At 46.9% G+C, this 20,148-nt stretch overlaps 1 protein-coding gene across 5 annotated transcripts in view; it reads right to left on the bottom strand.

Moving 5' to 3' along the window:
* The window catches only part of GATAD2B (GATA zinc finger domain containing 2B), a 269,461-nt gene that overhangs the window by 172,840 nt on the left and 76,473 nt on the right, over positions 1–20,148 (bottom strand). For 2 of the 5 annotated variants that reach the window (XM_069218175.1, XM_069218176.1), the window contains exon 1: positions 5,495–5,682. The exons of 2 other annotated variants lie outside the window; for them this stretch is intronic. In XM_069218175.1, the coding sequence (XP_069074276.1) occupies positions 5,495–5,640 (146 nt within the window). In that variant the 5' untranslated portion in view covers positions 5,641–5,682. Of the gene's footprint in view, positions 1–4,082; positions 4,163–5,494; positions 5,683–20,148 lie in introns of those variants that run through there. One more of the 5 variants, XM_069218180.1, reaches the window with a different exon arrangement.

The raw sequence follows: 20,148 nt of genomic DNA, 5'->3' as shown, positions 1-20,148 counted from the left end.
CCGACGATTCTTGTATGGCACAAGATATGCTCTTGTGACGACACTACACTGAATCGCAAGTTTATTAACAATTGTCTTATAATGTCTGCACCCAGTTGCGGCTCACAGGTTATAAAGGGGGCAAGAAACGCACCCTTCCACGTTGTGGTCCGAACTAAGACACCATAAACAGTCTTCATGAGGGTCCGTAACTGACATACGACCCCCGCTTAAAACCTGATTTATTAGGAGGAGGCATTGTAACAAGTACAATAAGACACCTTCAAAACAGTTGCTGTTCGAGAGCTAGGAGAAAACCGTTGGGGTTCAAGGCACGGAAAAAAAGGGAACTGACGTCAGAACGCCGGAGAGGACCTCTTATTGCCACAATGACATCAGACGGAGTCACGTGCGGAGCCGTGCAATTGTGACGTCCTCGTCGGCAGGAAGATCTGGGAAGAAAGTTTCCATCACATGCTGGCGCATTGGGAGAATTCATAAGGTGAGGAATCCACAGGTAGTTGTATCCATCAGAAACATGGTTTATTACCCTTTCCTTGTGAATGGGTTTGCAGCGGTTGCTGCTGGTGGGGGGAGGGGACGCTCCTCCACCCACACAGAGGAGCCGCCACTGTCTGCACCTTTACAAGCAAACCTGTTTATATTTAAGCCAAGCTAAATACTTTGAGAACCCCAAAACAATACAGCAAATCAGTAGGAAGGAACTAAAAAAGGCATGTTTATCTTCGTATGAGGAGCGAAGATTGGCTACAGAGCTTACAAAGCCTAGTCTTGTCAAGAATCAAATGATTTTGGTTACCTACAACATGCAAACCTACCTTAAATTAATTCACAACTGTCACCACATGTTTGTCCTGAACAGTTTTAGACTTGACACTTTTCACCCTCTTGTTACATGCCCCACAACAAATTACTGGTTTGAAGTTTTACCTAAATGCCTATGTGGCAATTCATCCAATTAAAGCACTCTGCATATTCTGCCCTTTTGTATCATTTACAAAGACCTGAGGAAACGTTTTATATTACCTATCCTACACATTTCAAAACTTAAGCAATTTCAACCTTCCTTGTTGTTTCTGCAATCACTACCCACTCTACAGATTTTTTGTACCATATCAAGTTAGTTATGGGCTGTGCTTCATCTTAGGAAGAATTTGGTTACTTTGATTCGGCCGTGTTGAGCTGAACTTATCTATATTGAGTTATATGCAACTGATGATATTTCTTTTAACTTTTAGGCGTTTTAATTTATTGATGTAATTTTTTTAACTACAGTGTGTTATAATGTCATATTATGTATGCTTTTATGATTTTTAATATGAAAATCGAATAAAGATAATTGAATTGAATTATACTCAAGGAGATATGACCAGCATCAAGATGTGACTGAAAGGGATTTCTTAAAATGTTGCCTTTTTTAAACCTGAAGTCTGCTACCTGGTCAGTGCTTGACATAGAGTTGCTCAAGCCCTCTCTAATTGAAAGCAACTCTTCTAACCAAAGAGGGGAAGACTTTAGTCTTTCTCAACCGATTTAAAAGCTATAGATACTGATAGTGGCAGAAGGCTATTTTGTGGTCAATTTGATATGCTGTTCTCACTAGAAATTATCATGAGAATATCCTGTCCTCTTTTTTATTTTTCTTGTAACTGCACAATATGTTTACGGCTTTTGCTTCACCAAGAATGTTTGCAGTTTGGCTTTTCTTTCTGTTGAATCAAACGTTTTCTTCCAGAATGCACACCGTATGTTGAATGTCGATGAACTTTCATAAACTGCTACCAAAAGCTGCAAGGGCAAGTTATAATCTACCTCACAAAAACAGAAAACCAAACCCTCTTAAGATTAATTAGATTTGGGTGCAGACAGCCATAAAGCATCTGCTTTTTCACAATGTGGAAGGAGTGGAGCAACCCTTTCTCCCCTATGTTTGAGTGGCCTTTTGATTCATAATGTAGCCCACAAGAACAAAGTGAATCACGTTTCTAGTGGAGGTAAACATGTGAGGAAAACGTACCCTTTGGAAAGGAAATTCAGGACAAGTCTGAACAAACTGTAGATTATACGACGTCGCTACTACTTCCAGAAATCACGTACCCTATTTAAGAAACAGAACATATAGAAGTAAAACAGATTACTTTTCCTCAACTGGGTTTCATGAGAGAAGATGGGGGCCCAGTAATCCCTGCTTTTATCTGGAACTGGTACTTAGCAGGTTAGATCATCTGGACAGCGTATGACAGAACTTCTGTTTTTATACCTCAAACAAACTGCATTAAACCAGATTCCTCCCTGAAAGAAAACTCCTTAGGGAAACTCCTTGATATTTCTGAGAGGAAAAAGGTGTTTCTTTGGAACGAATGTGCAGACCTAATAACTATTTTCATTTTCAATTATAACTTCAGTATGTTCATGTGCAGTCATCTTCTCAGATTTAAAAAGGACATACTTCTCAGTATTTAGAGGACACTATATCTTTTTAAGGAAGATTTTCTTTTAAAAGGCAAGACACTGAGTAATGTTAGACTACTTAGGAAAAGATGTATTACCTAGCACAAAATCTGTAAATCCAAACATTCAGAAGGATGCCAGAGACACTCAGAAGGCTATTTCTCGCAAGGGGGTCCTGTGGTTTGCAACTCAGCAGCACCATTGCCGTATTCAAAAGCCAATCTCAGCTGTGGCTTTCAGGATCCACACACTTAGTCACACAACAGGTTAATTATCTAGGAGAGATAGGTAACCTGCCACATGGAGGACTGCACATAGCCAAAGCACCACCACCATCAGGTTTTTTCAATCAAGGGTTTGCAAGTATCTCAACACCCACTATCAGAGGTGAAGAGAAGTTTATAGATTCTCAACTCTGAAGAAAGAGAGACAGAGAAAACAACACAGTGCCTAAATTCCAAGAGTAATTCTTTAAACCCCATCAAGGGTCCATTTTATTACACCTATCTGCACGAACCTCAAAAAACATAAATCGCTTGGTCTCATTATGGCAGCAGTAACTGGAGAACACGATGGTCTGGATAAGATTCCAACTTTATCATCAGTTCATTGACAGGTCATTATTTCTTATGGTTGTGATACCACCAGTTCCATTGAAACTAGCATGTGCCAAAGGTCAGCAAAAAGTTAGAATCCACCATGTTTACTTTGTTTAATTCAGAGAGAGTAGAAGACATTCTCTTTTCCAGTACAAAAATTACCCAAATATTTATGTAAAGTCAATTTGCTGAGTGCACTTTTCCTCCTTGGAGGGTATCCAGGTGCTATTTATTATAACTTACTGACTAAAATTTCAAGATTCAACAATAAACAGATCACAATATGATTGACAAAAAAATACAAAGTTGTGTGGTCTACAGGCTACTATGAGGAGTACATGCCACAAGTCAATCTCCTAGATCCAAAGATCAGTAATTCACACATCATTTCTGAACATAAATGCTAATATTTTGTTGCTTACTTGCCATGATATGATTAAACATGTGCCAAAATTGGTCGCCTACATGCCATGCTCAACAAGATGACAACCACTAATTACAGAAGGCTTTTGCTGGGCGCAGCTTTGTTTTCTACCAAAAGGTGCTAGCAAACAACATATCCAGCCAAAATCAAATCAACAAGACCAGAGGCATACAGTTTCCTGTGCATCGGGAACAAGTGTGGAGGCGGACTAGTCACCCACGTCTTATCATGCTGAACACGCATCTCTCTTCGCTCCCCTGCAAACCCCCAATCTGCTCAGATGCCACAGAAAAAGAAACAACTGAAAATGAAGTCTCCTGTGTGCAATGGTCTCATGGTGAGTACTAGCGCAGACTCTGGAAGGGCACCCACCCCAATGGCCATGCATGAGGCCCCTTCCAAATATAACATCCATGTACTTGCGTATTCAGGGTGAATGATAATTCCTAGCCCCAAATACAACACTATTTGTGTCAGCGTAAGGAATGGGGAGCCCTCCCAACAATACTTTTGTCATACTCTAAATTTGTGGAAATATTCGAAAGGCTTCGAAAGTATAGTCCAACAGAAGAAACGCGGATATAAAATGAGGGGCATCAAATACTCACATGGGAAGCTTGCATCATTGCAATACACGAGTCAAATGTCACGCTTCAACCCCATTTCACAAGTTCAAGTTTAAATACACAATGGACCAGAGCCGCGAACCTCCGCAGCTAAGGGATGAAAGGGGGAGGGAAGAAGGCACGCGCAGTGATGTAAAGGACAGGAAGGAGGGAGCCTTGTGAGGGGTGGAATCAGAACTCCAAGAACTGAATGACATGGCGCTGGAACAAAATGGCCCCAGCCGGGATGCAGCGTAGAGGCTGTCTTGAACTTCACAGCTCGTGAAATACAACACCACGGCAGACACGCTGCCCCGCTCCAGCTGACTGGGAATGTTCAGGGCGGTGTGGTTTGCTGCCACGTGCTGTTCGCATTCGACAGAGCGCGCCGGTGTGTCAGAGGCAGGGCTAAGGCTAACATCGGGCCCAGGGACAATAAATGTGTTTCCTGGCAGGTATCCTACCAGAGTCGGCCAGTGGATGTGGTTGGTCCGAGTGTCTTCCACTCCTTCATCACAGGTAACTTCTGTCAACAGGCCACATTCCCCGCCCAGTTCAATAACAGCACGGGCGAGTCACTCTGGCCATCAAGGTGGACACATTTAGCTAAACATAAAGGTGAGGGTGAGTTAAAAATAAATGAAAGAAAGGTAGCCAGTTCACAAAATTCAAGCGCCTAAATAGCTGGTTGCAATGCCCTCTTGCAAATCACCAAGTTATTTGAAGATGAAAAAACACATATATATATACGTGTGTGTGTCTTGGTCAATATGCCCACACACGCGCGTTTTGATGACACACGAAAATACACATGGACGTGTCTCCATCACACACGGGAGGGCCGGTATTATTAGCAGCAGGCCGCGGGAGCAGCCTCGCCGCCCTCCCCGCACGGCGCGGGTGACGCGTGCTTCCTTATGTAAGAGCCGGCGCTGCCCAGACTCTGGGCCTTGTCTTTGTGCGCCCTGCGCCGTCCCTGCACACAGCGCTCGCAGCCCCGGGCACCGTGCCAGCGCAGCCCTCGTCAGCTGCTCGGCCCATTCACAGAGCATGCCTGGAGCTGACACGAGAGGAGGGGTGCGGGAGGAGGCGGGGGCTGGGGCCGCCGAGCTGTTACATCAAACCATCAGCGCCACAGACAAAAGATTGTGTTACCCTAAATAAGCCATTTTTAGCGAGGCAAAAAGCAAGAAGGGCATCCACTGAAACCCGGCTAAGCGGGCAAACCTGGAGGGTGGGGAGTGAGGTCGCGGCATGCCAGGGCGACAGTCTCTCGCCACCTCCCTCCCATGCCAAATAATCGCAGTCAAGTCGCTCCTAAATTCCCCCTCTATTATTCACGTTCCAGTACTTTCCTAATTCCCTTGGGGGGCAGCCCGCTCTGCCCTCCGAGGTCTACTCCGTCGAATACTCACTGGCACAGGCATCCGCGCCTGTCTCCGAGGGCTGACAAGGAAATTAAAGAGTGGGGACAGGGAGCGAGGACAACAAAAACAGGAAGAATGCGAGGGGAGACAGAACGACGGTGATGGAGAGAGGACAATAAAGGCGGCCCCGCCATCCACCCCCTCCTCCGGGGACCTGCACAAACTCAGTCTCACGACGGGCACTTCCCTGCCAATCACTGTACACTTTACATGAAACAAAAGGAAAAACAAGGAGGGGGGATCATTACTTTTACCCAGCATGCATAGCAAGGGCAGAGGGAAAAAAACACACATAAGAAACCAGTTGCAGCCGGTTTGTAACCTCAGGACACGGAATTATCTCTTAATTTTCTTTTAAGTTATTTGTGATTTCAAAATCGATTTACCGCTGCTTACTCGCCCTTGCAGGAGACCACCCCACTGGGATATAGGTCACTCAAGAATCATGAAAACATAGAATTATGCACCAAAATGGGCTAATGTACTCGCAAAATCTATTAACTCCTGAACTACCACGGGAAGGTCACATGTCGAACAGAGCATGTGTCTGTCTGAAAGGATGGGGCCTCTGATCACAGACTCACCAAAGGTCAGGTTTTAATGTGGGCCCAGTCAATCGCCTAGTGTCTGCAAAGCTAATAACAAATACACCAATGTGGAGTGGACCTCGTACCCCCAGCTAAAATTTCACTGAAAATAAAGACATCAGGAAATTATAAGTATACTGACCAGGACAGAGCATCCACCTAAAATCTTCAAACAGATACCTGGATGGAAGGGATTAAGAACACTGGGAATTTTATGTTTGTGCCACCCAGCAGACCTTCACCAAACCTGCGCAAATCGAAGATCCATGACACAACAGTGTGAAACAAAGTCCCCCAGTACTCCACATTTACTCTTGCCCTGACGTCAGTGGGAAAGAACTGAACATTAAAAATATGATACCTTTCAGCAGTGATGGTACTGTATTTGGTCAATGTAAACTAAATTGATGGTCTGACCAACAGCGGCTAAACAAATCCAATGTTGCAGCGTCACACGGTTGGGAACTGGACAGAGGGTGTTTAAAAGGATGACAGGCACTACCGCTTAAAGTTCAATTATCCCAGGGTGGTTAAACACAGGATGGAGGCATGTTGAATTACATGCATGTATAATTGTACCCAACTTTAGCCAGCAAAAGGTCTTGGTCTTTAACGCAGGGCTGTGCTATATCTGACACATTTGTAGATGATGCAGAAGATGGAGGTCTCCAAATGCTCAAGTGATGCTATCAAACTGCAGTAGTCCTTCAAAGAGAAGTGCACCTGCAGAAAGAATGCTTTACAGAGGAGTCAGACAGGTATCAGAGATGCCAGCAAATAGCATGCTGTCTCCATTAGATGAGGTGTGACCAGAGCTACGACAGCAATTCAGAATGTTGCCTGGAAGGAATATCTTCTCTTAAAGCAGAAGAGCTAATGCAAGACATTCTCGGTCTTCTGTGCATGGTGAGTCTTAAAACTGTTGTTAATATCTATGTGAAAACCCATTGATTTGGCACTGCTGGCAAGCTGTGAAGTTCATCGTATCAAGCTATTCCTGCACCAACTCACTCTTGCTGGTTATGGTGAAGAGAACAAACTCTGTGCTGGTCGAATTACGTTTGAGATGAGCTCGAACAGCCACTTCTGGATTGTAGCTTTGCAAGGCTTCAAAGAGACAGTTTCATGACTTGACCTGGCTTTGTGCTGAAGGCAAATGTAGTAGCATATTAGTGAATGTTGATGTCTTTGTCAGCTAATAGGAATCCCAGTGTCTCCAAGTTCAAACTGGGAATACAATGGAGCATTGAGGGCCCCACCTGTTACTAGGGCAGGCTCAGACCTGGAACAATTCATTTGCCATGCTTCAGGCTGTGTACTTCAAATATTATTCCACAAATCTGGTCGTCCTAATTATTTGATTCTTTTCAGCTCATGACAGATAACTCCGCTCCACCGGTCCTCAAATTTTCTCGACCTAAAACTCATTTATGAATAGCTGGGTTGGTCACGGCCCAAAAATCCTGCAAAAACGCAGAGCAAAGGTCGTTTGTTGACTTCAGTAACAACTTTAATATCATGCTCTCAAGGAATTTTAATATGCAATTCAAGATCCATGTTGGTTTGAATATTAAAACCATGTTAGGTTTGCTTCCAGTGCAACCAAAGATGTTTTCAACATCTCTAGAGATATTTATAACCCAAGCCTCTTTCTATCCTTCCAATTACTTTTGTACAAAGATAATTGGATTCTACTTTCTAAAACTGAGAATGATTAACACTTGCCTCACCCTTCCGATTCTATGGCTGTGGAAACTCAGGAAATAGGAAATTAACTAATAAACAAGACTGCAGTCTCCACTACATTTGCAAACTATTACACAATCCTTGGTTTGCCATTTCCACATGGTCACAGAAAGCAAAGTCAATCATGTGCGCTCCGTGTTCCTACAGAATAGAATGTTCGGGACTCAATCCAAGCAGTTTTCAGACCTGTCCATGGCAATTAATCCATTATGGAGGCCGCTCTTGATGAACGCCAAATGTTTCCGACTGACAGCTGCAAAGTGGCCCTCAATCTTTTAGAAGTTTCCACTTCTGTGATACAGTCCTCTTCCGCTTCTTTCCACAGTGGGCATGAGAAGCATAGTTTGCATCATTCTACAAGATTCAGGTCAAACCAGCTCTTGCTCATGTCTACTCCACCTTCAGGATCCTTTTTTCTTGCAGGGACTCTTAAGGGTCCTCCCTGATCCCCAGCATTACAATATATAACAACTGTTGGTCTTGTCATCTACTCCTTTGGACTTTCATTTCATTTCTTTGCGAATGGCTCTCAGTTCACTTTATATAGAATTATCTATATTATACGTGACTTGTATAACAAGGATTCACACTGGTAGCTAACTGTACAAGATGCAACTTCCCAAAACTTAATATTGATAAAAGAAGATGCTTCTACTTAGTGACGTTTTTGATCTCTGGTCTCTCGCGGGCATCCTTGTATATCGCTACCCAAAAACAGACTCTCTTTTCAGGGAGACTCTATTCAATGCCATTATGACCGTCCTAAAATATGCCAATTTTATGGTACTTGGTGACTGTAATCTTCATGTGGATGACCCATCTTGCAAGTCAGCTGAAAGTTTGACCGAAGCTGTGTCCGATTTGAAATGAGTTCAAAAGATGGTTGGTCCCACCCACATTGGGGGGCACACTTTAGACGTTATATTTTCCAATATCTCTATTGTTGGAAATGGCCTTTTTTGCAGTGTTATCTCCAAACTTTTTTCCTTCATCCTCCTGTTTTTAGAGGTCTGTTTTTGCTGGTTTATTGTCTCTGCGCACTTTACCACTGCTAATCATTGCTAAAGTGCAAGTGCTCCCTATAGAAATTGTACTGTTGATTGGTTTATCCATGATTGGCATATTTGATTTACTAGTAAAGTGCACTAGAGGTGCCCAGGACCTGTAAATCAAATGCTACTAGTGGGCCGGCAGCACTGGTTGTGCCACCCACATTAGTAGCACTGTAAACATGACTCAGACCTGCCATTGCAGTGTCTGTGTGTTCAATTTTAAACTGCCAATTCGACTTGGCAAGTGTACCCACTTGCCAGGCCTCAACCTTCCCCTATACTACATGTAAGGCACCCCTAAGTTAGGCCCTAGGTAGCCCTATGGGCAGGGTGCAGTGTATGTTTAAGGTAGTACATATACTAGTGTGTTTTATATGTCTTAACAGTGAAATACTGCCAAATTCGGTTTTCACTGTGCAAGGCCAATCTCTCTCATAGGTTAACATGGGGGCTGCCTTTAAATATCCTTAAATCGCAGATTCTCTATGAGAGCGGATAAAATTGTGGAGTTGAGGGTCTCTGAGCTCACAATTTAAAAATCCATCTTTTAGTGAAGTTGGTTTTTAGATTGTTAGCTTGAAAATGCCACTTTTAGAAAGTAGGCATTTTCTTGCTTAATCCATTATGTGACTCTGCCTGTTTGTGGATTGCCTGTTTGTGGATTCCCCGTCTGGGGCAGTTTGACAGGTGGGCTGTTCACACCTCTACTCTAGACAGTGACACAAAGGGGGCTGGGGTGTAGCCTGCATATCTTGATTAGCCATCTGCGCTGGGGGGGGGGGGTGGTGAGAAGTGGTCACTCACACCTGAAAGGACTGTGCCTGCCCTCACACAATGCGGTCTCCGACCCCCTGGTGAGTGTCTGGGGCCTGGCCTGGACAAGGAAGCATCTTGCAAACACTTGAGACTTTGCTTTGCCAACTTCAAAGGCAGAACTGGGTATAAGAAGAAGACCCAAAACCCCAGACTTTTTGAATCTTTCTGGAATCAAGAGGAACCTCTGCCAAGGAGAAGAGCTGAACAGCTGGAGGAGGAGTACTGTCCCTTTTCTGTGTTGCTTCTGCCTTAAAAGAGTGCAAAGGGTGAACTTTGCTGTGTGTCCTGCTTGAGAGAGTTCTCCAAGGGCTTGGAGTAGAGCTTGCCTCCTGTTGGAAGTCTCAGGGACACCAAAGACTTCAGCTTCCTCGACCTGCAGCACTGGGAACTGTGCGTTTTGTGCTGTTCAAGAGGAGAAACTACAGCAATGCCGCTAACAAAGCTGCTGGCCTGCACCGTGACCTGCTGACGCCGCACGGAGTCGCATTGCCTCGCTTCGCACCGCGACCCCGGTCTCACCGACGCTGTCATCGGACGACTTCACCAAGCCGCTGCTCCCACCGCGACCTGTGGGCCCCGCACTCTGGCGTCATCTGCTCACACTGCAGCCTGGGCATCCCCGACGACGTCGCTCCTGCTGACACCGGCACCGCTGCCTGTACCGTGGCCTGTGGACACCGCTCGTGAGGAGCACGAAGCACCGTCCCATCCTGTGCCACAGCCCCGGTCCACCGACGCCAGCATCATCGGCTCCAGTGTTGTCACTAGGCATCCTTGCCTGCACCGTGGCCTGTGGACACCGCTCATGAGGGTCACGAAGCACCGTCCCATCCCGTAACGCTGGCTTGGGCCTACCGACAACAGCGCTTCCGCAACAACAACGACGCTGCCTGCACCATGACCTGTGGACACCGCACATTGCACCGCCCGGTTCACACTGCAGCCCTGGTCTCACTGACGCCGCTGGATGCTGTCACCGAGCCGATGCCTGTACCGTGACCTGTGGGCACCGCACGTCGCATCGTCCCGCTTCTTCTCGCAGCCATCCACGCCAGCACACCTGATTTCATCAGCCCTGAGTTCGATCCCCGAGGTGCGTGACTTCAAGGGCCTGACGACTCCTGCACCAACTCCAGAACCGACTCCAGCGACGCCGCTCTCCGGAGCTCACCGTGAGGATCACGACGCTCTGCAAATCCAAGGTACTGTTTGCGGGTCTTCCTGACACCGTAGCTGGCCCGCCACACCGTGGCCGGCCTGCACTGTTGGTTTTGTTTATCACGATGCCATGATAGCTGCAGGTGGAGCTATTGACTTCAAGGAACTGTAGTTTTGAGTAAATCTTGCATAATTCATATTTTTCATACTGTATGTTGGATTCTTACCGTACTTGGTCTTGTTTTATATAGATAAATATTGGCTATTTTTCAAAAAATGGTATGGTGTCCTTTTGTAGTGTTTTCACTTATTTCTGTGTGTTATGTGCAAATGCTTTACACATTGCTTCTGAGATAAGCCTGACTGCTCGTGCCAAGCTACCAAGGGGGTGAGCAGGGTTTATCTGAGTGGGTATCTCCCTTATCCTAACTAGAGTGAGGGTCCCTACTTGGACATGGTGCAAACAGACTGCCAACTAGAGACCCCATTTCTAACATCTATGCTGCAAGTGGAGGCCTCAGTACCTCGGGCTTGTCAGACCGTCACCTAGTCCCTTTTCTGTCAAAATCCCCAGTACAACTGTTTTACCTATGTCAGCTAACTCATCTTTTTCAATTAGATTTCACTGAAGGACTCTGAAAGGATCATCCAAAAAGTCAGATCTGGGTCTCCTCTACATATATGTCCTCCGCACATTCTGAAGCATGCAATCAACTCTTTAAGCCCACGATCAACACTCTCTTTAATATTTCGCTAAAATCTGGAGTTATGCTCATAAATTGGAAAAAGGCAGAAGTGCTTCCTTTGCTGAAAAAAATAAAATAACTTGGACCCTGTAAGTCGAAGCAACTATAGACCAATTTCTTTACTCCCTGCATCAGGAAAGATGCTAAAATCTTGGGCAACTGCCAAATCACTACATTTATACAAGAGAATAGCCTTCTGTACCCCTCGGAGTCTGGTTTTCAGGTTGGCATCGGCACAGATTCTGCTCTACTTGAGGTGTGAATGACTTCAGTAAAACCCAGCTCGACACACGAAAAAAAATCTATAATAGTGCTACTAGTTCTTTCTGCCGCCTTCGATGAGGTGTCTCATGACCCCCTATTGCAGAGGCTAGAAGATGCTGGTATAGTTGGCACCATCTCGATCTAGACAAAATCCTTTCTCTCTGGCAGAATACAAGCTGTATTTCTATCCCCTTCATCTTGGAAATCAAGGAGGTCAAATGTGGGGTCCTGCAAGGATCGGCTGTTAGCCCTACTTTATTTAACATCTATATGGCCCCCTTGCCTCCACTGTACGAGCTTGGGGATTCAATGTTTTGTATTATACTCATGACACTCAATTGATGTGCGCTTTTAATCACCAGGTGCATTCTGTTACAGTCGACTTCCATGGCTGCCTTTTGGCAGTAGCTGAATAGATGCACAAAAGTGGTCTTTCCCTTAATTCAGATCATTCCGAGATCTTGTTGTTCAGTTCCTCTACCTCACTGGACATGTCCAGAATTTGGCGATCTGAACGGTGGGACCCTCCATCCCCTAAAGCCATTGCTAAAAGCCTAGAAGTTAAGATAGATACCACCCTTTCGTTTTAGTCTCAAGTCAAGCCCACTACAGGAGCTTGCTTTGCCCTACTAAATTCATTGAGAAAGACCAACCCTTAACTTTATACAACAAAAGATCTGGAAGGGCATTGTCCATGCTTTAATTTCATCCAGGCTTGATTAAGCTAATGTCTTGCTCCTTGGCTCCCCTCAAGAAATGATAAACAGATTATACAGGGTACAGAACACAGCTGCCCGTCTGGTGCTTAATATCCCACTTCGCCACTCAATCTGTAAGAGTTTGCAAACCCTTCATTGTCTACCTGTTAGCCAAAGAATACAATTCAAAACCCTCCTACTTATGTTTAGGGCTATGCAACATACTGCACCTTCTTACATTCAAAAGAAGATCAAACATTACTAACCTCTCAGAAATCTTCACTTGACTGAACAACATTTGTTGTGCAACTCTAGGATTCACAAATCAAGAGCAGGAGGCCGGAGGTTTCCTTTCCTGGCCCCTAAGCTCTGGAATTTCTTTCCCAACCACCTTCCCCACCTTCAGAGTGTTTCCTCAAAGGCCATGTTTAAGGCTCTCTTGAAGACCCACATATTCAAAGAAATTTGACTTTCCTTTTCTCTCTCTGAAACATTAGGATTTCTCTTCTAGTCTCTTGCTTTCTTGCAACTAGCATCAGTACTTCAAGGCTGGAGCTGCTGTTGTGTTTTAAAAAAATACTATCATTCATTCATTCATTCATTTAATGAGAGATGGCCTGTCAACACAGGCCATCATTCTAAACCTACTATCTGTGTTAACTCCTTGGTCTTTAAATTTGACAGCTTCTTTTCACTTGTGCCACTGGCTTGAAACTTTTAGGTCTCGCATAAGACAACATTTGCAAGACATTTTGTTCAATATAAGAGGTTTGTAGCTTACTATTCGTTGGCTTCATTGTCACTCTTATTTGCTGCCTCCTAACTGGCCATCATGTGTCTGTTTTAATTCCTATTCTTTTGTTAAGAATACAGACCAACTACTGAATGCTTAATTTGGATTAGTGTTGAGGTTGAAACAAAGGCGATTTCCCTCACTTATAAAACACTCATAACAATAACATGCCCGATACACTGGGTAAGCTGAGAGAGAGGTGAGTGAGGGACGTGGGAGAGATGGATAATGTGGACTGGAAGGCAGCCCTGATACACCCAAAGGAGGTAGCCATTAAGTCCTGGTTGCTGCTGATTTAGCTTAAGGTATTACCGCAAGTCTACTATGACCATGAACAACTATACAAAATGGGGAGAGTGGTGTCTCCAGATTGTGTGAGATGCAATGGCGCTACGGGTACCTTTGTGCACACAATCTGGGGCTGTTCAGGCTACGCAAACCTCTAGATAAGGAGGTCCACAGCATACAAGGCCACGTTCTTGGCCAAGTATATGAAAGACCCCAAAAGGGCATTGATCCTGGATCTACTTGGCTGAAGATGCAAAGGCATCAAGTACCCCTCATAACGTCAGAGGTTCTGTAGGGGTGGGCCCAGAGAACTGTAATGTTCTTGGACAACAAGAACTACGCCCTCTCCACAGAGAGACGCAGGTCACTCCTCATTAAAATTGATCCCAAACTAGGGTAACTTGGCACCCTAGAGGCAGGCCTGACAGCCTAAAGTGGATTGTTCGGCAACCTCTTTATCCAAGAGTTGGGCAAGTTTGTTGCTACCTTCAATTAGTTTGATAAAGCTCAGGCCTCAGTCAAGGGGATATGCACACCCTGGGTTTTTACCAAGGCTGGTCGAGACGAACGAGTTACTTACCTTCGGTAACGACTTTTCTGGTGGATACATTAGCTACCTGTGGATTCCTCACCTAATGAATACTCCCATGGCGCCAGCATTCGACGGAAATCTTCTCCTAGTCTCTGCACGTCGACGAGGACGTCACTCTAGCCCACGCGACGCCGTCTGACGTCATACAGGCAATAAGAGGTCCTCGCCGACGTGCCGACGTCAGTACCAACATTTTTTACGTGCATGAGAACAACAACCCAATGCAATGAAAGAGCAAGGCAACATCCCATAACACTGTAAAATACACAACATTGCAATAAAATGGCTGTAGATTTAATATAACTTTTTTTTTTTTTTTTAAACCAACAAATATATGCAAATCATGTATATACACAAAGATATATACATATATATATATATATATACAACTATCCATATATACAACATTTATTGCAACCTTGAAGACCAAGAGGAGCGCACTCAAGGATTACTTGGTAAGACCAGAAAGGCAACGGGGAGGCGGGTGGGACCGTGAGGAATCCACAGGTAGCTAATGTATCCACCAGAAAAGTCGTTACCGAAGGTAAGTAACTCGTTCTTCTGATGGATACAACTACCTGTGGATTCCTCACCTAATGAATAGAGTCCCAAAGCAGTACCACTCCCGGTGGTGGGTGCCGAAATGGTCAAACCAAGAAATCCTGCAGCACTGACCGTGCAAAATGGCCGTCCCTTCTGACCTCAGAGTCCAAACAGTAATGTTTCGCAAAAGTGTGAAGGGACGACCAAGTTGCGGCCTTGCAGATGTCGACCACAGGAACACCCCTGGCCAAGGCCGAAGTGGCCGACTTAGCTCTGGTGGAATGAGCTCTAATGCCATCAGGAGGATCATTCTTTGCCAAAGAGTAACAGATTTTAATGCAAAGAACAACCCACCTGGAGAGTGTTCTCTTGTGGACTGCCTTTCCTCTCCTCTTGCCCACGTATCCGATGAACAGCTGATCCTCCAGCCTGAAGTCCTTTGTTCTATCAATGTAGAAGCTTAACGCCCTCTTTGGGTCCAAGCGATGTAGTCTCTCTTCCTCCTTTGAAGGATGAGGTGGAGGATAGAACGTGGACAAAGTAATCGTCTGGGCCAAATGGAAGGGTGAAACAACCTTCGGGAGGAAAGCAGCCTTGGTCCTCAACACCACCTTATCCCCATAAAAAGTTGTATAAGGGGGTTTTATCGATAAGGCTTGCAACTCACTCACTCTCCTTGCAGAGGTTATAGCCACCAGGAAGACTGTTTTAATAATCAAATACCTTAAGGGGCAAGAATGCATAGGCTCAAAAGGGGACCCCGTAAGGAAAGTGAGGACCAAGGACAAATCCCATTGAGGCATAACAAATGGTTTTGGAGGATATTTATTTAGAAGACCTTTCAAGAATCTGAGAACAATAGGGGACTTAAATAACAATGGTTGGTCTGGAAGACAAATGAAGGCTGACAGGGCAGACAAATAACCTTTAATGGTAGCCACTGCACAACCTTTCTGCGCTAGAGACTGAGCAAAAGACAAAACATCTGACAGATGAGCATGTAAGGGATCAATCTGTCTCTCTCCACACCACATAACAAATTTAGACCACCTATTAGCGTAGATAGATTTAGTGGAGTGTCGCCTGGCCGCTAATATAACATCCACTACATCAAGCGGGAGAGAGAAGGAACTCAGGTTGCCCCGTTCAATCTCCAGGCATGTAGGTGTAGACTCTGGAGGTGGGGTTGTAAAACCTGCCCCTGCGACTGCGAGAGGAGGTCTGCCCTGAGAGGGAGACGGAGCGGAGGGCACAGTGAGAGTTGGAGAAGGTCGGAATACCACACCCTCCTTGGCCAATCCGGAGCTATTAAGATTACTTGGGCCCGGTCTTGGCGAATTTTCCTCAATACTCGAGGAATCAAGGGTATGGGGGGAAACGCGTAAAGCAACTGGTCGCACCAGGTTATCAGAAACGCGTCCCCCAATGCTCCCTGCACCGGATACTGGAGGCTGCAGAATAACGGACAATGCGCGTTCTCCCGAGTGGCAAACAGATCTATCCGAGGAAACCCCCACATCTGGAAGATTAAACGGACTTGATCTGGATGGAGACGCCACTCGTGGTCGGCCGAGAATTGGCGACTGAGACTGTCCGCACGTACATTCAAGACCCCAGCCAAATGATTCGCTACCAAGCAAATCTGATGGTCCTTTGCCCATGACCATAGTCGAAGAGCTTCTCTGCAGAGAAGGTACGACCCTACTCCTCCCTGTTTGTTTATGTACCACATCGTGGTAGTATTGTCCGTCAGGACCTGTACCGACTGACCACGAAGGGAAGGGAGGAAGGCCTTGAGAGCCAGACGTACAGCCCGTAACTCTAACAGATTGATATGAAACATCTGTTCCTCTGGAGACCAAAGTCCTTTGACCTCCAGATCCCCCAGATGAGCTCCCCACCCTAGAGTGGAAGCATCCGTTAGGACCGTGGCCACTGGTGGCGACTGCGCGAACGGCTTTCCTTGCGAAAGATTGTTGCTCGCAATCCACCACTTCAAGTCCACAGCAGCATCTCTGGAGATCTTGACCGCACCTTCTAGATCTCCCTTGTGTTGAGACCACTGCCTTCGGAGGCACCACTGAAGAGCCCTCATGTGCCAGCGAGCATGCGTGACCAACAGTATGCAGGAGGCAAACAGACCGAGCAGACGAAGGACCTTGAGGACTGGAACTACCGCTCCATTTCGAAACATTGGAACCAATTCCTGAATATCTTGAACCCGATGAGGCGGAGGAAAGGCTCGATTCAATGTTGTATCCAGTACTGCCCCTATGAACAGGAGGCGCTGAGAGGGCTCCAGGTGAGATTTGGGCACGTTCACCGAAATGCCCAGGTCGAACAACAACTGGGTTGTTGACTGCAGATGATACGTCACAAGCTCCGGGGACTTGGCTTTGATCAACCAGTCGGCCAAGTAAGGGAATACTGCTATCCCCTTCCTTCTGAGCTCTGCCGCAACCACTGACATCACCTTCGTGAAGACTCGAGGTGCTGAAGTAAGACCAAAAGGGAGGACCGCAAACTGATAGTGCTGCGACCCTACCACAAACCGGAGATACTTCCTGTGCGACTTGAGTATCGGGATATGAAAATAAGCATCCTGCAAGTCGACAGACACCATCCAATCTTCTTTGTTCAACGGCAAAAGCACCTGTGCTAGGGTCAGCATCTTGAACTTTTCCTGATTGAGGAACCAATTCAAGATCCTCAGATCCAGGATCGGTCTCAACCGACCATCTTTCTTGGGAATCAGGAAGTACCTTGAGTAACAACCTCGACCCCTTTCCTGCTCTGGAACCAACTCCACCGCGCCCTTTGAAAGGAGGACTTGAACCTCCTGTTCTAGCAACAGGAGGTGTTCTTCTGAACAATAAGATGGGCGAGGCGGGAGGGGGGGCGGAAACTCCCGAAAGGGAAGGGTGTAGCCTTTCTCCACAATACTGATAACCCAAGTGTCCGTTGTAATAGTCTCCCACTTGTGGAGAAAATGCCGTAATCTTCCCCCTACAGGAGAGGAGTGAGTGGGAAATGGTGGAAGCCTAAGGCTGCTTTCCCTGCTGCACCCCTCCAGAGGACGCGGAAGAGGCAGAGTGCTGTTGAGAGGCTCCTCTGGTGCGGGCCCTACCTCTCCCTCTAAATGATCTATAGGGGTGAGAAGAGGCGGGTTGCTGGAACCTCCCCCGAAAGGAAGAGGAGGAAGAGCCACGCCCAAATCCACGAAACCTCCTGAAAAACCTGGAAGAGGCAGAGGAAGAAGGAGCTTGCAGCCCTAACGATTTGGCTGTGGCCCTGCTCTCTTTAAATCGCTCCAAGGCCGAATCTGCCTTTGCTCCAAACAGTTTGTCCCCATCAAACGGGAGGTCTAATAGGGTCGACTGTACATCCGCAGAAAACCCTGAATTACGGAGCCAGGCCTGTCTCCTTGCCACCACAGCCGTGCCCATCGCCCTAGCCACCGAGTCGGTTGTGTCCAGCCCAGACTGGATAATCTGGGTTGCGGCAGCCTGGGCGTCTGAGACAACATCCAAGTGTCCCTGGGGAAGCTCCGTAAAAGAAGATGAAATATCATCCATAAGAGCATGAATATATCTCCAGAGAAAGCAAGTTGCATTGGTGGCCTTCAACGCCAAACTGCAAGAAGAAAATATTTTCTTGGATTGCGCATCCAGTTTTTTGGAGTCCCTGTCTCCTGGTACCGTCGGGAAAGATCCAGGCGCTGATTTTGATGAACAGGAGGCTTGCACCACCAAGCTCTCCGTCGTAGGGTGTCTTGAAAGAAAACCAGGGTCAGATGGTGCAGCCCGATATCTCCTGGCCACAGCCCTATGAACTGCCGAGGAAGATACAGGCTTCTTCCACACCTCCAACACCGGATCAAGCATAGCCTCATTAAACGGCAAGAGAGGCTCCGCTGCAGCAGAGGCCGGATGCAGCACCTCCGTCAATAAATTCTGCTTCGCCTCTGCCACCGGCAAAGGCAGATCCAGAAAGTTAGCCGCCTTCCTCACCACCGCGTGAAAGGTAGCAGCCTCCTCCGTATACTCCCCTGGAGATTAAAGGTCCCACTCAGGGGAAGTATCCAGCCCACTGGCCGTATCCAGACCATGCAGTCCATCACCAGAGTCCTCAACCTCTCCTTCCTCCAGGACTCGCTGGTACTCCTGCTCTTCCAACAGACGGAGAGCACGCCTCCTTGAATGTAGTCTCTGCTCAATACGCAGAGTCGACATGGCCTCTGCCGAAGTCGAAGATCGGCGCCGATCTCCAGAAGCATCCGACGCCGCATCCGGCGCCACAGGCAGCTTCGGCGCCGATGAAGGAGCAGGACAAAGAGATCTTGGAGCCGATGGACCCACCGGAGTCACAGGACGAAATCCCGACGTCGACGGGATGGAAACCTCCGGAGCCAATCCCTCTGAAGCCACCGGAGCGCCCACCGGCGCCGACACCGGCGCTGAGCCCACATTCCCAAAAGGGAGAAAGGGCATAAAGGGTGCCGGCCGAAGAGGCGCAGGATCACCCAATGAAAAGGCCAAAGGCCCCGAAGGACCAGTCGGAGCACCTCCTGGAGCCATCTGCTGAAAGATGGTATACATCGCATTCAGAAATGCGGTACTATCGGCTCCAGGGGCTGGAAAAGCCAGATACTGAGGTGCCTGGATCGAAGGCGACCCCGACGCCGGCCTCGACGTCCGCGACGCCGGAGACATCACAAGAGGCTGCATCACCTCAACCACAGACGCTTGTCCAGGCGAAGTCGGTGACGCCGGAGAGGGCAACGGCATCGATGGATGCGGCGTGACCGTGGGACTGACCTCCCAAGTCCTCCGACGCCGAGCCGAAGGCGACCTCGAACGAGTCTCCTTGCTGGAATGACGCCGTGAATCTCTACGGCGCCGGGAGTCTCGATGACGCCGATGAGACCTTGGCGAGTAAGACTTTTTGTGATGTTTTTCCTTTCTCTTCGACTTCGCCAGGAATAGTTTAGCCTCACGTTCCTTGAGGGCCTTCGGATTCATGTGCTGACATGAATCGCAAGTCACGACGTCGTGGTCGGAGCTCAAACACCAGAGACAGTCGGAGTGAGGATCTGTAACGGACATATTGCCCCCACACTCTCGACAGGGCTTGAATCCCGACTTTCTCTGAGACATTGTTACCGCAGAGAAGAACTACGCAGCAGAAAACACACTGTAACCACTAAAGTAACAGCAGCTCCCTCGAAGATAACCGTTTCGAATGCACGGAAAAAAGGGAACTGACGTCGGCAAGGACCTCTTATTGCCTGTATGACGTCAGACGGCGTCGCGTGGGCTAGAGTGACGTCGACGTGCAGAGACTAGGAAGAAGATTTCCG

Source organism: Pleurodeles waltl, chromosome 12 (assembly GCF_031143425.1).
Source record: "Pleurodeles waltl isolate 20211129_DDA chromosome 12, aPleWal1.hap1.20221129, whole genome shotgun sequence".
Lineage (NCBI taxonomy): Eukaryota > Metazoa > Chordata > Amphibia > Caudata > Salamandridae > Pleurodeles > Pleurodeles waltl.
Note: the sequence above shows the minus strand (reverse complement) of the source record. Positions and strands in the feature narration are given on the sequence as shown.